Below are 25,994 nucleotides of genomic sequence, written 5' to 3' on the forward strand. Positions count from 1 at the left end.
TTGTGTCCAGTGGTGATGGCAGAGAAGACATGTCAGTAACAAGTGTCTTCTGCTTTCATTCTTTCACTTAATCCCAGAAGTGTTTCTGATTTTGAGAGGAATGGTTTTTCTTTGGTTATTTTCTGATTGCATCTTTCGGTTGGCAGAAGTGCAGCTGGCGTGACAGGAGGGCAGCATGTGTGTGTTGTGTGGCTCAGAGTCAGTGTGGCCTCTCTGGCGTGGTGGCATGTGTATGTTGTGTTGGTTGAATGTGGTGTGGGCTCCCTGGTGTGGGCGGTGCATGTGTGTTGTGTGTCTGGGAGGCGGTGGATGCGTGTTGTGTGTCTCAGAGGCAGTGTATGTGTGTTGTGTGTCTGGGAGGCGGTGGATGCGTGTTGTGTGTCTCAGAGGCAGTGTATGTGTGTTGTGTGTCCGGGAGGCGGTGGATATGTGTTGTGTGTCTCAGAGGCGGTGTATGTGTGTTGTGTGTCTGAGAGGTAGTGTATGTGTGTTGTGTGTCTCAGAGGCGATGGATGCGTGTTGTTTCACTTGGAGGCAGTGTATGTGTGTTGTGTGTCTCAGAGGCAGTGTATGTGTGTTGTGTGTCTGGGAGGCGGTATATGTGTGTTGTATGTCTCAGGCGGTGTATGTGTGTCCTGTGTCTGGGAGGCGGTGGATGCGTGTTGTGTGTCTCAGAGGCAGTGTATGTGTGTTGTGTGTCTGGGAGGTGGTATATGTGTGTTGTGTGTCTCAGAGGCGGTGCATGTGTGTCGTGTGTCTGGGAGGCGGTGGATGCGTGTTGTGTGTCTCAGAGGCAGTGTATGTGTGTTGTGTGTCTGGGAGGTGGTATATGTGTGTTGTGTGTCTCAGAGGCAGTGTATTTGTGTCGTGTGGCTCGGAGACGGTGGATGCGTGTTGTGTGTCTCAGAGGCAGTGTATGTGTGTTGTGTGTCTGGGAGGCGGTGTATGTGTGTTGTGTGTCTCAGAGGCAGTGGATGCGTGTTGTTTCACTTGGAGGCAGTGTATGTGTGTTGTGTGTCTCAGAGGCGGTGTATGTGTGTCGTGTGGCTCGGAGGCGGTGGATGCGTGTTGTTTCACTTGGAGGCAGTGTATGTGTGTCGTATTGCTTGGAGGCGGTGTATGCGTGTTTTGTGGCTTGTGTTTGTTCTCTGACAGGTGTGTCTGGGTCTCGCCTTGTGCTTCCTTATCTTGAGGTGCCCAGGGATCCAAGTGAATTTTTGAGCAGAGTTTGGGTCTCTTTCTCAGCAGCTCCTTTCTCCTCAACATCCTCTCCCCCAAATGGGAGGCGTCCACCTGGCGAGACTGCTGTCCTCTGGGCTGTTTCTTGCTGCAGTTTAGAAAGTGCCCCTGCGGGGAGGAGGTGAGGTGGCGTACCTGCAGCTTCCCCTTGCAGGGGGTTGTTGCCCTGCCTTGGCGGCCATTACCTGCCAGCTGGCGGTGGCTTGATGCTTTCTGTCCGAGTCTCCTCATTGCTGAGGGCGAGAGGGCATGTGTGGCAGCAGCCTGAAGTCACTGTCTTCATGGTGTTGTCTGGTCTTTGTGAGGTAGCTGAGCTTCTCACTCAGTGGCAGCTGAGGTGACGCCCAGCCCTGAGGTGTTAAGGGAGAGTGGGGGCTAGGATGCACTGCCCGTGGGGTGTTGGGGAGACTGGAGGCTGGGGTGCTCCCACTCGTGGGGTGTTGGGGAGAGTGGGGACCGGGGTGCACCCATCCATGGGTGTTAGGGGAGACTGGGTGCTGGGGTGCTTCCACCTGTAGGGGTGTTAGGGGAGAGCAGGTTCTGAGGTGCTCCCGCCTGTGGGGTGTTGGGGAGGCTGGGGGCCGGGGTGTGCCTGTCTGTGGGGCGTTGGGGAGATGGGGCTGGGATGTGCCTGCCCGTGGGATGTTAGGGGAGATGGGGCTGGGGTGCTCCCGCCTGTGGGGTGTCGGGGAGGCTGGGGGCCGGGGTGCGCCTGTCTGTGGGGCATTGGGAAGAGTGGGGGCCGGGGTGCACCAGCCTGTGGGGTGTTGGGGATAGTGGGGGCCTGGGTACGCCTGCCTGTGGGGTGTTAGGGGAGAGTGGGGGCCGGGATATGCCTGCCTGTGGGGTGCTGGGGAGAGTCGGGGCCGGGGTGTGCCTGCCCGTGGGTTGTTGGGGAGAGTGGGGGCTGGAATGTGCCTGCTCGTGGGGCATTAGGGGAGAGTAGGGGCTGGGGTGTGCCTGCCTGTGGGGTGTTGGGGAGCGTGGGGGCCAGGGTGTCCCTGCCTGTGGGGTGTTGGGGAAAGTGGGGGCTGGGGTGCGCCTGCCCATGGGGCATTGTCTTGCTGGGTGCTCAATAGTGTCAGCCACAGTCCTGTGATGGCTGATGACACTCTCTTCATGCATTCCAGTTATTCTTCATGACAGTGCACCCCTAAACTTAGCAGCTTAAATAGTATGCTTTTTCCTCAGTTTGGTTGGGTCTGGGATCCGGACGTGGCTCAGCCAGGTCCCTGGTCAGGGTCTCTTCTGGGGCTTCATGAAGGCACTCGCTGGGCCGCTGCCATCTCAAGGCCTGTGTTGGGGAGGGTCTGCTTCCAGGCTCCTCATGGGTTGTCGTTGGGACCTGGTGCCTTCTGGGCTGTTGGCTGGGATCCCTTCGAAGTCCTTACCACGTGGGCCCCTCCACAGGGCAGCACACACAACGTGGCAGCCGGCTTCATTGGAGGCTGAGAGAGGCGGGTGGAAGCCACGGCCTTTTGGATGGAGGCAGCTCTGGCTTCTGTGTTTTCTGTTCTCGGGGAGGGAATCTCTGGGCCCAGGCCACACCCCTTGGAGAGGAATGCCAGGAGGTGGGGGTGTGGGGCCATCTGGGAAACTGCCCTGACTCTCCCTGTTTTCTAGACTTGGAAACTGAGTCCCAGAGACCTAGGTTGAGTCATTCAAGGCAGGTTGGTGGCGTCAGCACCAGGGTGTGAGTTCTGGTTCTGCCTCCGAAGCCCAGGTTGTTTATCCTCTGGGAGTCTGCCCCAAACTCTCACCGGATGCCTTTTCTGCATGAGGCCCAGTAAGCAGGGTCCACAGCCAGGCCGCCTGCCCTGCACTCACCCTTGGCAGGAGTGGCCTTGTCATGGGGGTCTTGCTCAGTGGGGAGCTGGGCTGCATGCTTTGAGCACATCCTCTCACTGCTCCTCACAGCTCTCTGCTTAAGACTGCATTTCCATTTTACGGAGGGGACTCTGTGTAGCACGGCGTTCCCGTTTTACTGAGGGGGAAGTGGAGGCATGGAGCAACTCAGGAGCCATGCAGAGCAATGCAGCAAGTAGGTGTAGGGCAGGCCTGACTGTGAGCCAGGTCCCAGGGCCTGTGCTGTGACTCCTTCATGGCGTGTCTGGGGGATGATGATGCAGAGGCCCCAAGTGGGTGTGAAGAGGGCTACACATTGGTGCCTTTTGAGGGGCATTCAGGAAGCAGAATCTGTAGGAACTGGTGGTGGGCGAGATGCAGTACCTGTTGATGAAGGGGCCATGTGTGGCCTGGGTGGTGGCAGTGGTGGCCGTTCAGGAAGGGGCTGTCAGGAGGCAGAGCACGTCCTGAAGGCTGAGCGCGCCCTCAGGGAAGTGCTGGTCCTGTGGTCTGTGTACTTGTCATTGTGCTTCTCTCCTGACTTTGCATCATCAAAACTGGACACTAGGTGAGGATGTTCCGGAATCGGAGCCCGCTTTGTGGCTCACACCAGGCTCTTCCTGGTGGTTCGCGCTGATGGTCGTGCCTTGGGGTTCTTCCTTCTTATCCAGTCTCTGTAAATGTAAAGTACATGGAATTTTCGCAGGCATCCTTTGAGATTCAGAGTGACACTAAATTATTGATTTCAGTCATCAGGACACATGTGTGTTAGGTTTTGGGCTGCAGAGCTGATCTGAGAATGCTTTGATCTGCACAGGTATCAGCGTGGCTGCCGATCTTTGGCTGCAAATCTGCAGCTCCTCACTCAGGGTCAGAGTGAGCAGAAGCAGAAGCCGCCCCTCCTGACCTCAGATGACAACGAAGATGAGGACGTCCCAGAGGGTGTGGAGAGCGTGATAGGTGTGTGGGGTCTAAGCCGTGGCCTCAGGTCTTGGGCGTTGTTGGGCTGTGTCGTTCCCCCACCCCCCGCCACCTGCTCCAGGACTGCACTTCCTCCTTCCCTGTCCCCTTCGCCCAGTGCACGGCTGCTGCCCGTCCTCTGGCTCTGGAACCCTACCTGTTCCTGCTTGTGGACAGTCTCTTCCTGTGTGCCATAGAAGCCCCTTTTCCCGCCGCCTCCCCACCTTCCTGACCTGCTTGCTCTCAGGGGCTGGGCATGTCTGCGGGAAACAGTTCTCCCAGGAAATTGAGGTGGGGTCCCTGGGGCTCAGGTCTTTGGCTCCTTTACCCCAAAACCCTGCTTAGCTCCTAAACTCAGGAGCCATTTTGAACTCCCTTAAACCACGTTGCACTTTGCAGGGGTCTCCATCCCCTGCCCTGTCCCCTCCTGTGGGGCCTCTGCTGCACAGAGACCAGCCTGGGAAACAAAGTGAGCCCCTTGAGGTGGCCATCCTGGGACTGGCTTCTGTCCCCACACTGCCCCACCTTCTTGCCCTGGGTCGAATGAGGTCTTCCCCGGCCCCAGGCAGGGCCTCCTCATGCCCCCTCCCTTGTGAGGCCCCCATCCTCCCAGTTTCTCCCAGCTTCCTGATGGGCCGGCAGGGCCTTGCGGCCTGTACTGTGCCGAGCTCTGCTCACATCCCCTCCGCTCCCTCCAGGGCAGGTTTCTGCCTGGAGTTGTCTACACCCGACCTCGACTGTGACCCTCAGGGCGCCTGCGGCCTGAGCCAGCCCTGAGCCAGCATGCACTTTTGCTTTTCCCTTGACCTTTGCTTCTCAGAGCCCCCTAGGTCTGTGCTGGGCGGCTCCGAGTCCCAGGTGGGGCCCTGGGTCTGCCCCTTCCCCACGTATGCTGCCTGCCCCAGGCTCGCTCTGCCTCCCATCCCCTGCAGGCAATTCCCTCTGTCCTCATTACAGCTGCCGTGCTGGCTCCAGACTGTCCCTCCACCCTCCCCTGTAGTCATTCATCGAGCTTCTTGATCAGGTCTTCCCGGGGCTGCTTGGTGCCCTTGGGCCCAGGTTTCCACCCTGCTGAGGCTTGCACGGTCCTCACTGTGTGACCCGACCCCCTCCTTGAATCCTCTAGGCTTCTGTGTGGTTCTTCTTAAGGTTCAGCCTGTCACCAGGGCCTGGTCTCTGGGAGAGCACGTCTCCCTGCAGCCACCAGCCGGGGGTTTTCTCTAGGAAGCTTTTCCCAGCCCTCCTTAGTCCCATGTGAGCTGTGGGCCCTTCCCCTGGCCTGGGTGGGGCCCTTGATGTTGGCTTTCACCTGGGGGCAGGCAGCTGCTCCTGTCGCCTGCTCTGATGGGGCGGAGCTGCTTCGTAGGAACAGAGAATGTAGGAACATGGATTTATGGGATTATCTGAAAACACAGAGAAGGAAACGTTCTTTTCCTCTAAATATTATTCTGAACATAATTCCCTTCAGTGTGTGCACTGAGTAGTGTATGGGCTGGGTCACCTTACAGTGGGAAGACTAGGAGCTTTGTGCGGACCACCATACATCACCTTCCTCTTCCTACAGAGCAGCTGCTGGCCGGGCTGAAGGACAAGGACACTGTCGTGCGGTGGTCTGCGGCCAAGGGGTAGGTGTCGCGGCCGCGGGAGCGCCCTGCAGAGTGGGCCGGCCTCTCTGCCACTGTGCCGAGCCTTTTCAATCAGGAGAACTTCACGTGGGATTCAACAGATACAGATTTCCAAGCGCTTTGGGGCGCAGCGTGGCTTCCTCTAACTGATGCGTGTCACTTTACGAGTTGGTGTGAAGATGGTTCCCGAGGCGGAGCTCCAGTCTCCTCCATCCTCCTGCCCTGGCTGGCCGTGCCAGGTCACGAGCAGGCTGGGTTTGCCTGTTTATCCTCTAAATGTCCCCGTTTTTCTCATATCCTCATCCCTGTGCCCCCACCTATCGTTCCCCACTGATGGGATCACAGCTCCTACAGTGATGGTGCTCAGGGAAGAGACCTTTTTTGTGGGGTGAGCAGGTACAGCCCCTCATTCATCCTTCACTAGCACCTGTCATACCTGCAGGAGCTGATGTGCAGCCTGGGTCTCTGAGGAGGTCTTGGGGCAGATCCAGCGGGGCCAGGCCTTAAGCACAACTGGTGGAGCCCTGGCCTGGAGGAGCTGGTGGCTTCGTGGGCTCGGGGCTATGCAGGGACAGCAATACACATGATGCTGAGGTGTCAGGGGGCCCTGCTGTGGAGAGGACGAGGCAGGTGCAGGGGCCGGCAGGTGCTGAGGTGTCGGGGGTGGTGGGGCTGCTGTGGAGGAGATGAGGCAGGTGCAGGGACCGGCAGGTTCTGGGGGACGGGAAGGCTGTTTTTTGCCCTTGCTCTCCCGTGCATGTGTGCAGGGTCCGTCTACACCATGACTCTGGGAGGCGATCACAGGGCTTCAGGGGCTCAAGCAGGCCTTTGTGTTGCTCTCCACGGGGATGGCTTCTCAGCCCAGAACCTTGTCTGGTTGGGTGTGATGGGCCCACACAATGAGAGGCTGGGTGGGCCTTCCTAGGGTCCTTCCTGGAGGCCTCCGGCTGGGACCTTCCCCATGGGGCCGTCTCCAGGGACTTGGACCCTGTGAGCTGGCCCTGGGCGGCCTCCATGTGGGGCCATGAGCCCATGTCACTTGGCCTGATGGGACCCTGTACAGTCAGCATTTGGGGCCGCACACAGGAAGCCCGGCTCCAGTAGGGAGGGTCAGGGTAAAACCCTCAGTGTTCACCTGCTGCCTTGGCGCTCTCAGCCGACACTGGTGGCCGGCAGTGTTTGTGTTACAGTTGTACATGGTGACCTGCCCTGTGCCATGTGTGCTCACTCGTCCCCTTTGTATCTACCTGGCTTCAGACATGTGCAGGCTCCTTTACCCTGCAGCATGTTTACCACAGGGGCTCCAAGCAGGGAGCAGGCTCCTTCCTTTACACTCCAGCATGTTTGACCACCAGGGCTCCAAGGAGGGTGTACATTCCTTTATCCTCCAGCGTATGTTACCTAGGGGGCCCTGAGCAGGGCGCAGGCTTGCTTGGAGTTGGCCCCTTCTCTGCTGGTCTCTAGAGGAAAGGATGGTCGCTCAGGCGTTCACACATGTCACGCATGCCCTCGGCGACAGGCTGGCTCCTCTGACGGATTGCCGCGTTTCTCTTTCAGTATCGGTAGGATGGCTGGCAGGCTTCCCCGAGTGCTGGCGGATGACGTGGTTGGGTCTGTGCTGGACTGCTTCAGGTATGTGAGAAGAGCGGGGAGGTGTGTGGGCCCGACTTGAGTTGGGAAGCCCTGGCTTTCCTTATATCCTTTCACGCTTTCTTTTCGTTGAGCTATTTGTCAGAACTCCAAAAGCTCTTTTTTTCCACCATTTTGAAGTTAAACGTGAGAGCTCTTGTTACTTCTGGTATGTTGCTTTTATCAACTCCATTCTATTTAAAAAGCTTAGGGATAAAGAGACATCAGTTTACACGTTTACCCGTGCAGGAGTTTATTCTGAAAGGAGATGCTCTGTTGAGTGGGTTGGAGCTGCTCCGAGAGCTTTCTGTGGGTGTATGTCCTGGCCTGCCCCTCACCTGCATGTTAGCCACCTGTGTCCTCCAGACCTTAAAGTGAGGCTGGTGTGACTGAGGCCTGAGTTTGAAATTGCATTTGCTTTGAATGAAATGGGAGGTTTTGGGAGGCCAAATTGGGAGGACTGCTTGAGCCTGTGAATTTGAGACCAGCTGGGTAACAAAGTGAGGCCCTATCTCCAAAAAGTTAAAAAATTAGCTGGATGTGGTCCCAGCTACTCGGGAGGCTAAGGTGGGAGGATCACTTGAGGCCAGGAGTTACAGGCTTCAGTAGGCCGTGGTGCTGCCACTGCAGCGTTCCATCCTGGGCAGCAGAGTGAGACCCGGTCTCAAAAAAAAAAAAAGTTGAGTTTCGACAACCATAAGTGCTGTGCTGTGTCTGTCTTGTCTGCTTTTCTGGGAGTTCTGGGCTTTGGGGCCGTGTGGCTTGTGTGTGGTAGGGGTGTGGACTGGGGTGTGCAGGCGGCAGGGCCTGGGGCTTCTGGCCCAGTGCGCTCACACGGGACCTCCCAGGGAGTCTTCCTTCTGCTTGTGTGAATGTCTCCCCCAGTTGGAGAAGCAGAGGGTTGAGAAAGGCGTCTGCATGCTCAGGACCCCAGGTGTGTGGTCGTCCCTCATTCGCCCAGGCGCCGGGGAGAAAGCTGTGGTGTCAGCACTTCGGAGGCCCGGGCTCTCACTGCCTGTCAGTCACAGGGACAGCTCCGCAGCAGCCCACAAAGTCTTGTTTTCCTTCTGGAGCAGATTTCTTGTGCATTTAGCCTCCAGCCTGCTCAGTAGCAATTTCAGGAGCACAGGAAACTGTGTGTCAGATATGGGTCATCTTTTTCAGAGCAGTGTGCCTGTATGAGAAACATTCTTCCAGTGGCAACATTCCTAACTAACACATGCTGTGCAGCTGTTTCAACAGTGACCACTTGATGGGAGGCAGGGGTTGGGGGGCGGTAAGCGCTAGGCTTCTCTGTGTGCGACCTCCTACCTTGTTTCAGGCGTGTCCCTGGAGCTCCGTTCTGGTGGGCTTGGTGGGTATACGTCCTCACCTGCGGCCTTCATGGCAGTGTGGTGGGCTCTGAGGTGGGCCCTGGGCCTGCCTGCGTCTGTCTAGACTTGGCCTCTCTTCTGGCTGCCGGGCCGCCTGTTCCTTAGGCCTGGAGTGTCTCCTTCAACTCACCGCCCATCCTTCCTCCCACATGGGCAGCCTCTTCTGACTGTGTGTTCCTTACTCTAGCTCACAGTCTTGGCCTATTTTCATTTGTCCTGGCTGGTTTAATCTTCAGGTGCTTCTTTACCTTTAGTTTTGTTATTTTGTTGTGCTCATTCCGTTTTCGTAGCTAGGTTCTGGGACGGGATGGCCTTTTTACTCTTAACTTCTCAGGGCCTTCATCCCAAAGTAGATGTAGGGCCGTGGCCCCGAGTTCTCATGGGATTCAGCTCTGGACTGCACCTGTCTTCCCTTCCCCTGGGTGCTCAGTGTGTGGTTGTCGACCGTGGCGTGAAAAGGCGCAGCCTCGGAGCAGGATGTCTGAAGAACTGGGAAGCCAGGAATTGCTGGCTGTGGGGTGGCCTGCAGCCCTGTATGGTGGCTGCTCCAGTCTTGTCCTTCCCTGGGACATGTGGCAAGCTGCCAGCCTCTTCTGAAACAGCCTGGAGGAAGGGCATTAATTACATGAACTGTAAGAACACCCAGCACCCAGGAAGGTTAACTTACTCCCTGCTCCATTCCTGGGCTAGGTTATGCAGTGAGTGGAGCTGTACCCATCCCCAGGGGTCCAGGACCTGTGTGGCTGGTGTGGCCGTCCCCTAAGTGTGCACAACTCATGTAGGACCTGGGGCTTCTCCCAGTCCCATCACCAGCCCTACAGCATTACCCAGGACCCAGGGAGTACGGCCAGACCCCAGCTGTGGCAGAAGCAGGGTGCCTGGGAGAGAAGCGTGTCTGTGTGTTTGCCAACGCCATTGGGTTCTCCTGTGAGCAAAGCGACTGAACCTGTGCCTGGGCCCGGCTCTGGGTCCTGCTGACTTGATCTGCCTAGAGCATCTTCTGGACACTCAGTGTGGGGCGTCTGGGAGGCGTGGCATTACGCTGTGCCAGTGTCAGCAGGAGACTCATGACATGGCGTTCCTTTCTTTCTAGCTTTAAACTTTCATTGAGGTTTGTGACTAGGAGATGTTTTTATTCAAAATTCTAACTGAAGGGAAGAAGACAGAGAGCCTCCCCAGACCCTAGAGCCTGCCCTCCACGCCCCCAGGTGGCTGGAGGCACCCGTTCCTCAGCCCTCTGGGAACTGATTCAAGTGTGACCAGATGGATACAAAGGTTTTCTTGTCTTGTTTCGTTTTTAGAGATGGGGTCTTGCTCTTTGCTCAGGGACCATCATGGCTCACTGCGGCCTCTACCTCCTGGGCTCAAGTGATCTTCCTGCCTCAACCTCTGAGTGGCTAAGACTCCAGGTGTGCTCAACCACGCCTGGCTAATTATTTATTTTATTTTTGTGGAGATGGGGTCTTGCTATGTTGCCCAAACTGGTCTTGAACTCCTGGCCTCAAATGTTCCTCTTGCCTCGGTCTCCCAAAGTGCTGGAACTACAGGCATGAACCCTGTGCCTGGCTAAAATTGTTTATTTCGTTTTACAGAGATAGCGACTACTTGTCACACTGTTCTACCAAACGCATCTTTGAGGTCATTTTACATCAGTTTCGTGCTTTTTCCCTGGCACTTGATGATCTGAGACCCATGTCCCTGTGACACTCTTTGCCCCCCTTCTCTCTCTCTCCAGCTTGCCCACGCCGCCACTCATAGCTTCCACGGTTTTCTGTTTTCTCCACTTCCCTGAGACCAGGAGTGCCTCAGGCTTGGATCTGAGGGCAGGAACGTGCCCCCGGCTGCCTGGCTTCCCCCTGAACCCCTGGCATCCAAGGACAGGGTCCCCTCTCAGGTTCGACACATGCCGTGGTGGTGCTGGGTGCCTTGGGCCAGTCTCATTGGCGGACGGCACCCCCTGAACCATGCCGCCCTTGCCACTGTGCCACAGTGGACACACATCTGATTAGAAGTAGATGTTGGCCTGACAGGCATTCGTTTTAGTTTATTTAAGTCACAGTAACGATGGTACTTTATCAAGTTCATTCAGATGTTACTCTTTGTGAAAAGTGTGAAGCATCTTTCTCCAATTAAAACCCTAGAGGACACAAGTGCCAATGTGAAAATATGCACAGGTTTGCTGAGCCTCTGGACAGACACTCAGTGAAACATCTGGAACTCAGAAAGAGTGTCGTTGTGATCCAGTCACTCAGTGACGATGAGCTCCCAGGGGCAGCTGGTGTCCATCTCAGCCCCTCTCCTTCAGCCGGGCACACAGGAGGTGAGGCAGCCGCCCGGTGACAGGCACTCGCCAGTTTTCCTAAGTCAGCGGTCCCCAAACTTTCTACACAGGGGGCCAGTTCACTGTCCCTCAGGCTGTTGGAGGGCTGGACTATGCAAGGTGTGACACCCTTCACAGCCAGCGCTGCTGCCTCCATTATCCCAGACAGCGGTATACAGTGTCACAGGCCCAGCACCGCCTCCAGTGCTGTACACAGGGATGGCGGTGATCAGCCTGTGACTCTGTGTATACAGCGTCCTGGACATCTGCAGCGGCGGTGGGCCTCTTCTGTGGGAAGCCCACTGCTGCATGTTTCCCCTATTAGAAGACACCTCCTAAAAATAAGACAGCCCCCGTCTTTTGGGGGTAAAATTAATATAAGACAGGGTCTTATAATAGGGGAAACACGGTGTGTAGTCATGTGGGGGGAGACTTTTGGGCAAAGGGAGGTTATAAGGGCCATTGTGTTGTTGTACATTTGGGGGAGTATGGGGGCCATTGTACTGTGTAGTAATGGTTCTAGTGCTTTGCCTTTCTTCCTACTTCTGCTGTTATTTCACACTGCTTCCGGTGATGTGGGGCCCCGCGGCCGCAGACCAGATGTGCGTCATATGACGCGCTTCCGGAGCTGTGACGTGTGCGTCCCGCATCACCGGAAGTAGTACTGTACGTGAGTGATGCCGCACTTTGGTGCCACTACATACAGTGCTCCAAAGAGGCGTCCCTTCCTGAAGTGCGGTGGGGGCTGGATAAATGGCCTCGGGGCCGCATGCGGCCCGCGGGGCTGTAATTTGGGGACCCCTGTCCTAAGTATTCCTGTGTATGTCAATTGCCAGCTGGTCAGACAGTTTAGTTGGTTTTCCTAAACGTTTCTTTTTTGAGACGGAGTTTCGCTCTTGTTACCCAGGCTGGAGTGCAATGGCGCGATCTCGGCTCACCGCAACCTCCGCCTCCTGGGCTCAGGCGATTCTCCTGCCTCAGCCTCCTGAGTAGCTGGGATTACAGGCACGTGCCACCATGCCCAGTTACTTTTTTGTATTTTTAGTAGAGACGGGGTTTCACCATGTTGACCAGGATGGTCTTGATCTCTTGACCTCGTGATCCGCCCGCCTCGGCCTCCCAAAGTGCTGGGATTACAGGCATGAGCCACCGCGCCCGCCCGGCCCTAAACATTTCTTTACTGCCAAATCAATTTAATTAGATTGAGTGAAAGCCCTGTCACTTGCCGGCTTTTTGCGATAGCCTCAGTAGAGCTTCTGAACCACCCCAGCGAAATTATTAAATATAAAATATGGCCGGGCTTGGTGGCTCACGCCTGTAATCTGAAGCCGAGGCGGGCTGATCACCTGACATCGGAAGTTCGAGACCAGCCTGACCAACGTGGAGAAACCCTGTCGCTAATGAAAATATAAAATTAGCTGGGCATGGTGGTGCATGCCTGTAATCCTAGCTACTTGGGAGGCTGAGGCAGGAGAATTGCTGAAACCTGGGAGGCGGAGGTTGTGGTGAGCTCAGATTGTGCCACTAAACTCCAGCCTGGGCAACAAGAGCAAAACTCTGTCTCAAAAAAAAAAAATAAATAAAATAAATAAAATGACTTATGGCTTGATCGATTGGCATTGCATTAGTTCGTTAAAAGTTCATATTTCAAATACTGTGAAAAATCTTGAAATGCCAATTCATTATTTCAGCTATTAATTTTGAATTTGATGCCTAAACAGTGGGGTGTCATTTAAAGGCGGTCTCCCTGCTCCCGCTTCTACTGACATACGCTTCACGTGCTGTTTTCAGTGCCATACTTCTCTTCCTGGGAGCACAGGTGTTGCCTGTACTTGGAGCGGCACTGCTGTGGTGGGAACCCCACCTGGGAAGGCACGACGGGACGGTCTCTTTGTTTGGGGACTGACCATGACTCTTCCTCACTCTCGGGAGAGCTGAAGAGAGGCACTGGGGAGTACAGCTGCTGTCTTCGTACTCAGTCGCAGTGTGTTATTTCTTCAGCCAACTGATCATTTATTTTTATTTTTTTAAGAGACAAGAGTCGTTGCCCAGGCTGGAGTGCAGTGGCGTGATCTTGGCTCACTGCAACCTCCGCCTCCCAAGTTCAAGCGATTCTCCTGCCTCAGCCTCCCGAGTAGCTGGGATTACAGGAGTGAGCCACCACGCCCAGCCTTGACACTTGAGAAACTTACTAACGGGTTTTAGTGTGCCTCACGGGCACAGGACGTGGACTTACCAGCCTCTGATTCTTGCTGCACTGTGGACTTTGAACCAAAGGCTGACACGGGAGCTCTGATCTCATGGTCTCTGTTGCTCTCAGTTTCCAGGAGACCGACAGGGCCTGGCACGGGGGATGTCTGGCGCTGGCGGAGCTGGGCAGGAGAGGCCTGCTGCTGCCGTCTCGACTCGCGGATGGTGAGTAGCTGGAGCACGGTCAGCTGCGTTGCCAAGGCTGCCCGTGGCAGGCTGTGGCTGCTTGTCTGAACCCACCTCCACAGGATAGCCCTGCCTCGAGAATGCACAGAAGAGCTTGAGAACGGGATCTGTCCATCTTTTTCTCACACTGGCCTTCGTCATTGCGTGGTTGCCTCGTTTTTCTGGTGTGAAATTTTAATGCCACAGGTTACCCTGTGTGCTTGGTTTTGGAGGGCCATGAATCATTGTAACATCTGATTTTCTTATTCCCCAGAACCGGTTTTCATTCTTGAGGGGCATTGTTGCCCCTTAAGAACACATATGGTGGCACCTGCTTGAGTTGTAGAACCAGGTACCCCGGCAGCATCTTGGGTCACCCGGAGTGATGCAGTACTCCCTGGAGATGAGGGTCAGGCCTGCGTGGAGTCAGGGCGGGAACTGGGGTGGAGGGCTGGAGAGCTCTGTGGTGGCCCGCAGTGTGGTGGGGACAGAGGGCATGGCACGGCAGGCGCAGAGGCACTGCCCAGACCAGCTGTTGTGCTGGGGCCTCACGCAACCCTGTCTGTGTTTGGTGGGAGGGTCCCTGGGTGTGGCTGGTGGTACCCTCTGGGGGCAGGAAGGAATGGATGTCTGTACAGGAGAGAGGGGGCCCATCCTGAGAGGGCCCCACCACAGACACGGCACACCCCGGGAGGGTCTGGGCCTATCCAGACGTCTGTCCAGAACAGGCACCTGAGATGCTGCGGCCTTGCGTCTTCCCAGGGCAGAGCTGTGGTGGCATCTGAAGTGACAGCTTTGCACTTGGCATTGTGATGTATGGGGAGAGCTTTTAGAGCCTGCAGTTCTTTTTTTTAATGTTTCTGCTTGTTTTTTTTTTTTTTTAGAGTTTTTAAATTTTTAGACCTCTTTTTTGAGATCTAATTTACATCCTATAAAATTTATTCATTTAGGTCTACGGTTAAGTGGTTTCTATGTATTTACAGAGGTGTGCAACCATCGCCATAATTTAATTTCTGAATATTTTCATTGCCTCCGAAATGAATCCTGTGTTTAAGAGCTGTCACTCTCCACTCTCCCCAGCAGCCCGCCCTGGCCACCACGTCTCCAGCGTCTCTGTGAATTTGTCTTTTGTAGAAATTTCATAAAAGTGGAACCTGCAGCGTGTGAACTCTGGTGTCTCAGTTCTTCCCCTGCACCTAATGGTTTTAGTTCCTCCGTGTTATAGCTGGTGGAGTGCCTCCTTCCTTCCTGTGGTAGAGCCTCGTCCTGTGTGTAAATTTGTGAATGCACTGCACGCCATGCTTTATCCTCTTCAGCAGCTGATGGACACCTGGGTGGTTCCACCTTTCACCGTTGTAATAATGCTGCCGTGAACGTTTCTGTGCACGTTGTTGAGTGGATGTGTGTTTTCATTTCCTTTGGGAATAGACCTAGAAGTAGAAATGCTGCGTCATGTGGTAACTCCATATTTAACTTTTTAAGAAACGGCCAAACTTTTTCCAAAATGGTGGCACCGTTTTACAGGCCTGCCTGCAGCGGATGAGGGTTCTTGTTGCTCTGCATCCTCACCAACATTTGTTTTTAACTTAAACATTTTTTTTTGGCGGGGTTTCACTTTGTTGCCCTGGCTGGAGTGCAGGGGTGCAATCTCTGCCCACTGTAGTCTCCATGTCCCAGGCCCAGACGATCTCCCACCTTAGCCTCCTGAGCAGCTGGGGCCACCGATGCTCACCACCATGCCCTGGTAATGTTTTGTAGTTTTTTTAGAGACAAGGCTTCATCATATTGCTCAGGCTGGTCTTGAACTCCTCAGCTCAAGCGATCCACCTGCCTTGGCCTCCTGAAGTGTTGGAACCCTGCTTCTTTAACAAAAAAAAAACAAAAAAGCCAAAACCACCCTAGTGAGTGTGAAGTGCCACCATATCATGCTTTTGGTTTGCTTTTCCCTGATGGCTAATAACACTGAGCATTTTCTGTGTTTGCTGCCTGTTTGTATATCTTCTTTGGAGAAATGTCTATTCAAGTTCTTTTACTCATTTAAAAAATTGACTTTTTAAATTGTTGTTGTAAGTAAGAGTTTTTCATGTATTCTGGATATAGGTCTCTTATTGGATATATGATTTGCAAATGTTTTATTGCATTCTATGGTTGCCTTTTCACTTTCTATTGATTGATTGATTGACAGAGTCTTGCTTGTTGCCCAGGCTAATGTACAATGGCACCATCACAGCTTACCGCCACCTCGATCTCCTGGGTTGAAGCCATATTCCCACCTTAGCTTCCCAAGTAGTTGGGACTACAGGGGCTCACCACCACACCTGGCTAATTTTTTCCCTTTTTTTGAGACAGGATCTCACTCTCATCGCCCAGACTGGAGTGCAGTGGCGTGATCTCAGCTCACTGTAGTCTCCACCTCTCAGGCTCAAGTGGTCTGCCTACCTCAGCCCCGCAAGCAGCTGGGGCTACAGGTGCGTGCCGCTGTGCCCAGCTAGTTTTTGTACTTTTTGTAGAGATGGGGTTTTCCTGTGTTGTCCAGGCTGGTCTTGAACTCCTGAGCTCAAGTGCCATCCGCCTCAGCCTCCCAAAGTGCTAGGATTACAGGCGTGAGCCACTGTGCCTGGCGCTCATTCCTGGCTAATTAAAATTTTTTTTTTTTTTGTAGAGATGAGGTCTTAGTGTGTTTCCCAGGCTGGTCTTGAACTCCTGGCCTCAAGTGATCCTCCTGTCTCAGCCTCCCAAATTGGTGGGATTACAGGCTGTGCCTGGTGTGTTTTCAGTTTCTTTGATGGTGACATTTGACCCATCAAAGGTTTTAGATTTTAATTAAGTCTAGCTCATCAGTCTTTTATTTCTGTGTTTCTGGTGTCATAGCTAAGAAATCACTGTCTCTCCCTAAGTAATGAAGTTGTACTTCTGTGGTTTTCTTTAACCTTTTGTTCCATCCCAAGTAAGTGACTGGTAATGTGCATTTGTCAGACTGGATGTATGTGCAGGCGTGTGAGAATGTATGGCCGGGATGGCTCTGGGGTGCCAGCTCCAGGTTAACTTGAAGGAGATGAGAGACTCCTGGCTCGCTGTGCGTGTGTTTTCTGTCGTGTCTTATGGCAGCATCCACTGACCCCAGGCAGCTGGAGAGAGAGGATGCTTGCTGTCATAAATGAAAGGGTCAAGCTGTTGTTCAGAAACTGATACATGGTGTGGATACGCTGATACATGGTGTGGATACAGGGCTGACATTTGTTGAGTGTTTGCAGCATACTTTCTGTTTTTGGTTTAGACCTCGCACTGTTCCTCTGAGAGCCATCTCATTTGTTTAAAGCTATAGCTGCGAGCCAGGTGCAGTGGTGGTGCCTGTAGTCCTAGCCTCTTGGGAGGCCAAGGCAGCAGGAGGATCACTTGAGCCTAGGAGTTTGAGACCAGCCTGGGCAATGTAGTGAGACCCCATCTCTAAACAAACAGACGCACAAACATGGCAGCTGTGGGAGCCAGGAGGTCTTTTTGGAGTCATAGCTCAGGCTCAGCCCTTCGGCCTCCTCCATGTTGCGCGGCTGACCAGTCCCTGCATCTCCTGTCACATTGGAGAGTTACTGTGGTTCTCTGTCAGTTTAGTTTGAAAGTGAAAACAGGCTTGGCATGGTGGCCCACACCTGTAATCCCAGCACTTGGGGAGGCTGAGGCGGGGAGATCACCTGAGGCCAGGAGTTTGAGACCAGCTTGGCTAACATGGTGAACACCTGTCTCTACTAAAAACAGAAAATTAGCTGGGTGTGGTGGTGCACACCTATCCTAGCTACTCGGGAGGCTGAGGTAGAAGAATCGCTTGAACCCGGGAGGCGGAGATTGCAGTGAGCGAAGATCGCACCACTGCACTCCAGCCTGGGTGACAGAGCGAGACCCGGTCTCAAAAAATAAAAAATAAATAAAAAGCGAAAACAAATGCTTGGCAAAGAAATGTTCCAGAAAGACAATATAGATGAGCATGTTTGATGACGAAAACTTCTGTCTGACTCGGAGGAAATGTAGAGCTTCGTTGGTGGTGCTAACGGAGGAAGAAGCAGAACTGGAGAAGTCAGGTGGGCAGGCAGTGGTGTGCTGTTTGCCTGGAAGGCACCCTAGGTCTTTTTGCCCTTAGTCCTCTGAATAGGGGTACTCTACACGTTGGACAGGGGCGCTCAGGAAAGAAGCATCCCATTTTCTCTGGGTTACTTTTTAGGGAATCCTGCTGCTTCCTCTGTACACATACAGTACACACACACACACACACACACACACAGTCCCCATCTGTTGTGCTTGTAAGCCTATTTCTTAGTCTCTGACTCTGTGCACAGCATCACACTCAGCTAGTTTTTAAAAGAATTTGAAAGCAGTCAGGGCAACAAAGTGACATTCTATTTCTGCAAAATTTTTTTTAAAAAAGTAGTCTGGTGCAGTGGAGCATGCCTGTTGTCCCAGCTGCTCAGGAGGCTCAGGTGGGAGAATTGCCCGAGCCCGGGAGGCCGAGGCTGCCGTGAGTCGCGGCCGCACCGCTGCACTCAAGCGGTCTTCCTGCCGAGGTCTGTGGACAGTGGCCCGGCTCTTTACTGTGCCGTCACCTCTGTTTGAGGACCATCGTGAAGGGGCTACTTGGTCTTTATTTTAGGTGATCCAAATTCCAGGACTTCTCTGGACGGGTCCTGGTGTAGGTCTTTTGCCTTTTCTGTGTCTCCTCTTTGAACCCCTCTGCTGCTGTGGCAGGAGGAGGTGGGCAGTGCTGACCACGAGTAAGCTCAGTAACGTTCGTGAGCCATACGATTTCCTCTGTTGCGTACGACACGCACAGGTGGGATGTATTTGGTTTAACTGTACTTTTTATTTTGTTTAAAAGCAGGCGTCCCCAAGCTTTTTACACAGGGGGCCAGTTCACTGTCCCTCAGACTGTTGGAGGGCCGCCACATACTGTGCTCCTCTCACTGACCACCAATGAAAGAGGTGCCCCTTCCTGAAGTGCGGCGGGGGGGCCGGATAAATGGCCTCAGGGGGCCGCAGGTTGGGGATGCCTGGTTTACAGTCTTGCTCTGTCCCTCAGGCTGGAGTGTGGTGACGCCATCTCAGCTCACTGCACCTTGTCTCCTGGGTTCGAGCGATTCTCATGCCTCAGCCTCCCGAGTAGCTGGGATTACAGGCTTGTGCCACTTTGCCTGGCTAAATTTTGTATTCTTAGTGGGGACAAGGTTTCACTATGTTGGCCAGGCTGGTCTTAAACTCGACCTCAAGTGATCTGCCTGTCTCGGCATCCCAAAGTGCTGGGTTACAGGCATGAGCTACTACACCAAGCCAACGGTAGGTACTGTTTTGGTAAAATGTATACATGTGCTCCTAATTATGCATTTTGTGGTTTTTATTAGTATTTTGCTTTTTGAAAAACGTCAAGTGTTCTGATCTCTCTGGACATTTTGTATGAATCCTGTTTTCCTTGCTATCCTTATTGGATTGAGAATTGTGCATACTGACTTGGGTAATAACTAGCATTTGGTGTTTTTCTGAGCTTCTTGGATGTGTGGATTCATGTCTTTTATCAAACTTGGGAAATTTTCAGTCATTATTTCTTCAGGTATTTTTGCTGCCCCTTTCTCTCCTCTCCCTGTGGGACTCCTGTTATGTTAATACACGTGTTGGTATGCTTGATGGTGCCTGGTGAGTTTCTCAGGTTCTGCACTCATTTTAGCTCGAGTCCTCAGTTCTAGAATTTTTCTTTAGTTCTCTTGTGATAATTTCTTTTTGAGACAGGGTCTTGCGCTGTCGCCTTGGCTGGAGTGCAGTGGTAGGATCACGGCTTACCACATCCTCAACCTCCCCGTCCCAAGCAGTTTCCGCCTCAGCCTCTTGAGTAGCTGAGACTACAGGCCTGTTCCGCTGCAGCTGACTAATAAAAATAAAATTTGTAGAAACAGGATCTCACCTTATTGTCCAGGCTGCTTTCAGATTCTTGGACTCAAGGGATCTTCCTGCCTTGGCCTCTCTTAGTGCTGGGATTATAGGCATGAGCCACTGTGCTCAGCTTCTTTTTATTTCTGTTTCTTTATCAACATTCCATGTTAGTTTAGCTGTTGTTCCCTTGGTCTCCTTTAGTTCTTTGTCCACAGTTTTCTTTTCTTTTCTTTTTTGATATGGAGTGTCACTCTGTTGCCCAGGCTGGCATGATCTTGGCTCACTGCAACTTCCGCCTCCTGGGTTCAAGCAATTCTCCTGCCTCAGCAGGGATTACATGCGCCCACCACCATGCCTGGCTAATGAAAAAAAAAAATTTTTTTTTAGTAGAGACGGGGTTTCACCACGTTCATCAGGCTGGTCTTGAACTCCTGATCTCGTGATCTGCCCTCCTTGGCCTTCCAAATTTGTACACTGTTTCCTTGAGATCTGTGAGCATATTTAAGGCAGTTAATTTAAAGTCTTTGTCTAAGGCTGAGCACAGTGGCTCACACTTGCTTCCCAGCATTTAACCTTTGCTTTAAAGTATAAAAAGGAAGAAACCTTTGCATATGTGTTTCTCAAATAACAGATTTGAGGGCTGTGTTGGTGGCATAGGTCTGTTTATATACACTGTGTGGCTGAAGCAGGCCTCTGTTAAATTAGCATTTACAAAGCTTTTTTTCATGCCTGCTCCCCTTGCAGTCCTCAGGCTGGGGTCTTCACTGCCCTTGCTCAAGGAGGCCGATCCCTTCCCCCAGCAGGTGCAATCTGTCACCCCTATGTCCTACAAAGTCTAATTGTCTAGTGTCCCACAGCTGCAGAGAAGACCATCTTAACCTTCCTTCAGTTTTCTGAAGGATGGAGAGCATGTTTATTTTACTGCTAGACGGCTGGGTCCCTGTGAACCTGCACCAGGTGGTAAGCCCTATATGTTGGAAATACAGGCTGCCTAACTCTTATTTAAAGTGAGATTTTTCAAAAAATTTTTAATACATTTTTGTAAATTTTATAAATTTTGAAAAATTTTTAATAAACCAAATTGTATAGATTTATATAAATTTTATAAATGTTGAAGAATGTGTGAAGTGGCATTGAGCACATGCTCTCAGCACTCGTCGAAGATGTACAAGCAGCATCTCGTGAAGATGTTGCTGCATCTGCGTTGGGGTCTTGTTAAAAGTGTCATTCAGTAGATTAATTCCCACCTGTGGACTGTCTTTTCTGGCTTCTGAAAGAAACTTTTTTTTTTTTTCTCTGTGGATAACGAAAATGCTGCAAGTCCTTCCTATAACAAATGCGATTGGCACCCGCCGCTCTTGGCAGTGGAGGTCAGAACACAGCATGTCTGTGGCGGCGAAGGACAGGGTTTGCAGGGAGATGCAGGCGTTGAAACAAGGGAACAAATCAAAGAAGGGGCAGTTTCGGAGCACAGATAAAGCCGTTCAGAAAGCAGAGAGGGCGCTGAGATCCACAGTGGTGGGCCAGCCAGTGCCTTGAATAAGACTTGGGGAAGACCTTGAGGGTGACATTGACACTGAGAGCTGCTACCCTGAAGGAGCCAAGCCGGATGGACGCCTGGCCGCAGCATCTCAGAAAGAGGAGCGGAGGCTGCCACGAGCTGCGACGGCCGAAGAGCAGGAGAGCGGGCACAGAAAAATGCCTGGGACCCGACCCCAGAGGGGCTTCAGGAAGACACTGGGGGTTTGGAAATTAGGCAGCACAAAATCGGAAATGGGAGGAGACGCCGTGGCACAGTGGGAAGGAACGGAACAGCGAGGCCATTTCAGAGCCACCACAGCGTTGCATGGTTCGGATTGAGACCCTATATAGCTGTGAAGGAGGAGAAAAGGAAGGACTCTGAACTCAACGAATTTGCTGTTCTATTAAGTGAAACAGGGTGAGATAGTAAGGAGGACAGTGAGTGACATTTTAGAGCCTCCACACAGAAATGGTCTACACGGTTATGGATCAGGAGGGAGTGAGAGAAGGCAGGTGAGTGGGTGAAGCTTGAACTGGGCTTCCAGGCTCTCTGGCACTGGGGGGTGGAGAAGAGGAAAGGACACAGCTGACACGGAAGGAAGGAAACCGATGGAGGGGGGCTCCTTCCAAAGGGATGCTTGGAGGAGGAGGAGTCCGATTCTGAGAGGAGGAAGGACCAGAGTTTCCTCACAGGCTCTGGAGCACAGAGGTGAAGGTGATCCAGGAGAGCAGCTCCAGCTGAGGTCTAGAGACAGGGCGCTCCCTCCCTGGTGGAGCCGTGGGGCCTAGTGCCGAGGCTGGCTCAGGCTCCCGTGGGGTGCCCTGCCATCCGTCCAGCCCTGGCCGTGGCCTGGCCTGACCCTGCTGTCCTCTACTGGTCTGGGTACCGCAGTTCCCAGGTGAGCAGGGGGCCTGAGTGAGGGCGGCTCCGAGCACGTCCTGACACGGCCTTGGTGGCCAGTTGCCCACGTTTTTGTCTGCTTTTTAAATCTCGGTATACTTTTAAGCTTTCAGGTTTTCAGGAAAACAAAAAGCATGAGGCATCTTTGACTTCGTATGTGGACTGATGGTTCCGTGTTTGGTATTAAAGTGGTTTTTCCTCGAGCGAATGTATGTGCTTCGTGCTTTACTCCACCCCGCTCTCCCTCCCTCCCTCCAGAACGTGGCACTTTGTCCGAACGTGAACACTCGTGGGGACACATGGCGGTGGGCCTGTTAAGACTGTTCAGAAAGGGTGTTGTCAGTGTCTTCTCTCACATGTGAATTCAAGGATCCTTTATTTCTTTCTCAGCTTTATTGATATGTAATTTGCCTACCATATAATTTACCCATTTAAATACATGTAACTCCATGGTTTTTAGGACATTATTACTTAGAAAACTGTGGTAAAATATATTTAACAAAAATTTGCTATTTTAATTGTTGTTAAGCATATTAATCCAGTGGCATTAATTACAGTCATACTTTTGTGTAACCATCACCGTTGTCCGGTTCCTAAACTTCTCATCACCCCAGATTAAGAAGTAACTCACCCTGATTCTTTTCCCGTTCAACTCTTGGTAACTCTAGTCTACTTTCTGCTTGAAAAAGGACTGCATGTTTTAGAGATCTTGTATAAGTGGAAGTGTACAATATTTGGCCTTTTGTGTCTGATTTATTTTATTTAGCATCATGTTTTCAAGGTTAATCCATGTTGTAACATGTATCAGAATTTTCTTTTTTTTTTTTTTTGAGGTGGAGTTTCGCTCTTGTTACCCAGGCTGGAGTGCAATAGCGCCATCTCGGCTCACTGCAACCTCCGCCTCCTGGGTTCAGGCAACTCTCCTGCCTCAGCCTCCTGAGTAGCTGGGATTACAGGCACGCGCCACCACGCCCAGCTAACTTTTTGTATTTTCAGTAGAGACGGGGTTTCACCATGTTGACCAGGATGGTCTCGATCTCTTGACCTCATGATCCACCCGCCTCGGCCTCCCAAAGTGCTGGGATTACAGGCTTGAGCCACTGCACCTGGCTTTTTTTTTTTTTTTTAATTTTTTTGTTTTGAGATGAAGTCTCGCTCTGTCACCCCCAGGCTGGAGTGCAGTGGCACGATCTCCGCTCACTGCAACCTCCACCTCTGAGGTTCAAGTAATTCTCCTGCCTCAGCCTCCCGAATAGCTGGGACTAAAGGTGCCTGCCACCACACCTGACTAATTTTTGTATTTTTAGTATAGACAGGGTTTCACCATATTGGCCAGGCTGGTCTCGAACTCCTGACCTCTTGATTCCCCTGCCTCGGCCTCCCAAAGTGCTGGGATTACAGGTGTGAGCCACTGTGCCCTGCCTAGAATTTTCTTTCTTTTAAAGGCTGAATAATATTTCATTGTGTGGACATACCGTATCTTTATTTTTTTAAAGATGGGGTCTCACTATGTTGTCCCTGCTGAAGCGCAGTGGCTATTCACAGGCCCAGACATAGTGCGCTATAGCTTTGAACTCCTGGGCTCTAGTGACCCTCTTGCCTCAGCCTCCCGAGAGCTGTGATACCCGGTGTGCACCACTGCACCTGATTGATGCATTCATCAGCGGGCGCTTGGGTTGTTTCTACCTGCTGTGTGTTGTGAGTGATGCTGCTATGGACGTGGATGCAGGTACCTGCCTGAGACCACCCCCGCTTTTTTTTTTTTAGTTCCTTTGGGTATATGCCCAGAAGTGGAATTACTGGGTCATGTGGTAATTCTATGTTCAACTTTTTGTATGCAAAAATTAGAAGTGTTTAGCTCTTAAGTTGCATCACGCATAAATGCAGAAAAGTAGTATAGTTAAAAAATAGGTCTCTCTTTTTTTTTTTTTTTGCTTGAAAGTTCTAGGAGTCTGTTTTCCTTTTAAAGATAGACACAAAGGGCTTATCCTGGTTGCAACGGATGAGTGATTGCAAATGGCCTTTGGAGAGATTGTGTTGGGGGGGTGCAGGTCTCCGTGCATCAGGCACGCATAGCCTGTGCTGCAGCCGTTGTGCCAGGCATAGCTCCCCACGCTGCACCGTGGCAGGAGGCGCTCAGCCACCTCTGCTGCTTCCTGTTTGTCATTTAAGATGATTCCTGGTGCTTTTTGCTGAGCGATCAAATGATGTTCTCAGGATTTTGGGCCCTTGACACCAAGGGCTGTGTTCTTGGGGGTGTGACATGAGAGCTCCTTGTCTGCAGGGTGTGAGGCCTTAGGTCTCACTGTGGACCGCGACATGTGATGGCTTGTCACTGCTCCCCACATGGCTGTTTAGTTTCTGGAAAGCTGGAGGTGTGATATTTCTGTTCTTTGCCAGAACATATTGATGTATGTATATAAACAGAAGTCCCCGCGTGCTAGTCAGCACTGTATTTGTGTTTATGATTCTGCATCTGACCGTGTGACCCTTGGGTTGATGTAGTGGCTGTTAGAGGCGGGGGCTTGCTGGTGCCCTTGCTGCTGCTTTAGGGACAGCTCGAGGCAGTGGCCTCAGATACTTCTTTGGAATCCTTCTTATAAGTTCTATATAAATCTAACCCGTTGCAAATAACCATTTGCCATGCTGAGTATTGTCATTTTAAAATAAAACGATTGTATCACTCATCTAAATAAATCCAGGACATCTAGGTAGAATAATCTACCATTTTCCATTAAAAATTTCACAGGGCCGGGCGCCGTGTGTCACACTTGTAATCTTAGTACTTTGGGAGGCTGAGGTGGGAGGATCACTTGAGCCTAGGAAGGTCAAGGCTGCAGTGAGCTGTGCATGCGCCACTGCAATCCAGCCTGGGCCACAGAGCGAGACCCTGTCTAAAAAACAATTCATAGGCAAGTCTTTCTCTCACAGAAATGTTACTCTTTTTCTTCTCGAGCCCATATTTCCATATACTTCTTTCCCAGCATTTTACCCTAATATAATGTATTTCCATGCCTAAGAATTTTTATTGATCTTTCCATCATTTATCTGCTACAAAAGAAAATAACATGAATGTAAACTTCAACTTTTACATTTTGTATGGTTGTAAGATGCTAATTTTTTTTTTACACCTAAAATGGTTTCTGCTAGCCTTTATTTGAGAAAACTTGCACAAAAGTCTCCAATCCAGTATTTACAAGTGAATCTACGCAAATCCCACTTGCCTCTTTCCCAAACAGACTGAAAAACCGCTTTATGACAGGATGCCTGACAGTGGTGTAACAAAGCTCACTTAAACTGAAGATGCTGATGATTTAAAAGGTTTTCTAGATTGGGTTTTTAAAAATTATTAGTATAGAGTTGGCCGAAACAACATAAAATAGCATTTTATTGAAATTTAACTCTTTATTTTTATTATTATTATTTTTTTTTGAGACGGAGTTTCGCTCTTGTTACCCAGGCTGGGGTGCAATGGCGCGATCTCGGCTCACCGCAACCTCCGCCTCCTGGGCTCAGGCAATTCTCCTGCCTCAGCCTCCTGAGTAGCTGGGATTACAGGCATGTGCCACCATGCCCAGCTAATTTTTTGTATCTTTAGTAGAGACGGGGTTTCACCATGTTGACCAGGATGGTCTCGATCTCTCAACCTCGTGATCCACCCGCCTCAGCCTCCCAAAGTGCTGGGATTACAGGCTTGAGCCACCGCGCCTGGCTTGAAATTTAACTCTTAATAAAATAGGTGTTTAGTTTATCTTTTGGTGAGTCAAGCTTTTTTTTTTTTTTGAGATGGTTCTTGCTCTGACGCCAAGGCTGGAGTGAAGTTGTATGATCTCAGCTCCTTGCAATCTTGACCTCCTGGGCTCAAGCAGTCCTCCTGCCTCAGCCTCTCAAGTTGCTGGGACTACAGGCAAACACCACATTGCTCAGCTAATTTTTGTATTTTTTGTAGGGATGGGGTTTCCCTATGTTGCCCAGCCTGTTCTTGAACTCCTTGACTCGAGCAATCCTCTCACTTCAGCCTCCCATAATGCAGGTATTACAGGTGTGTGCCACTGTGCCTGGCCAGAGCCATGCTTTTAACCAGAATAAGTTAAGGTTCTGCAACAGTACTGTTTTCATTTTTACTTTTTATTATTATTATTATTATTATTGTTTTTTTGAGACGGAGTTTCGCTCTTGTTACCCAGGCTGGAGTGCAATGGCGCGATCTCGGCTCACCGCAACCTCCGCCTCCTGGGTTCAGGCAATTCTCCTGCCTC

The 25,994-nt window shown here is 51.8% G+C and overlaps 1 protein-coding gene across 2 annotated transcripts in view; it reads left to right on the forward strand.

Moving 5' to 3' along the window:
- TBCD (tubulin folding cofactor D) overlaps positions 1–25,994 on the forward strand; it is a 205,699-nt gene that overhangs the window by 42,817 nt on the left and 136,888 nt on the right. For both annotated transcript variants that reach the window (XM_074389091.1, XM_039476649.2), the window contains exons 10-13: positions 3,902–4,044; positions 5,609–5,669; positions 7,227–7,301; positions 13,312–13,406. In XM_074389091.1, coding sequence (XP_074245192.1) covers positions 3,902–4,044; positions 5,609–5,669; positions 7,227–7,301; positions 13,312–13,406 — 374 coding nt within the window. The remainder of the gene's footprint in view (positions 1–3,901; positions 4,045–5,608; positions 5,670–7,226; positions 7,302–13,311; positions 13,407–25,994) is intronic.

The sequence above is a fragment of the Saimiri boliviensis genome, chromosome 17, assembly GCF_048565385.1.
Source record: "Saimiri boliviensis isolate mSaiBol1 chromosome 17, mSaiBol1.pri, whole genome shotgun sequence".
Taxonomy (NCBI): Eukaryota; Metazoa; Chordata; class Mammalia; order Primates; family Cebidae; genus Saimiri; species Saimiri boliviensis.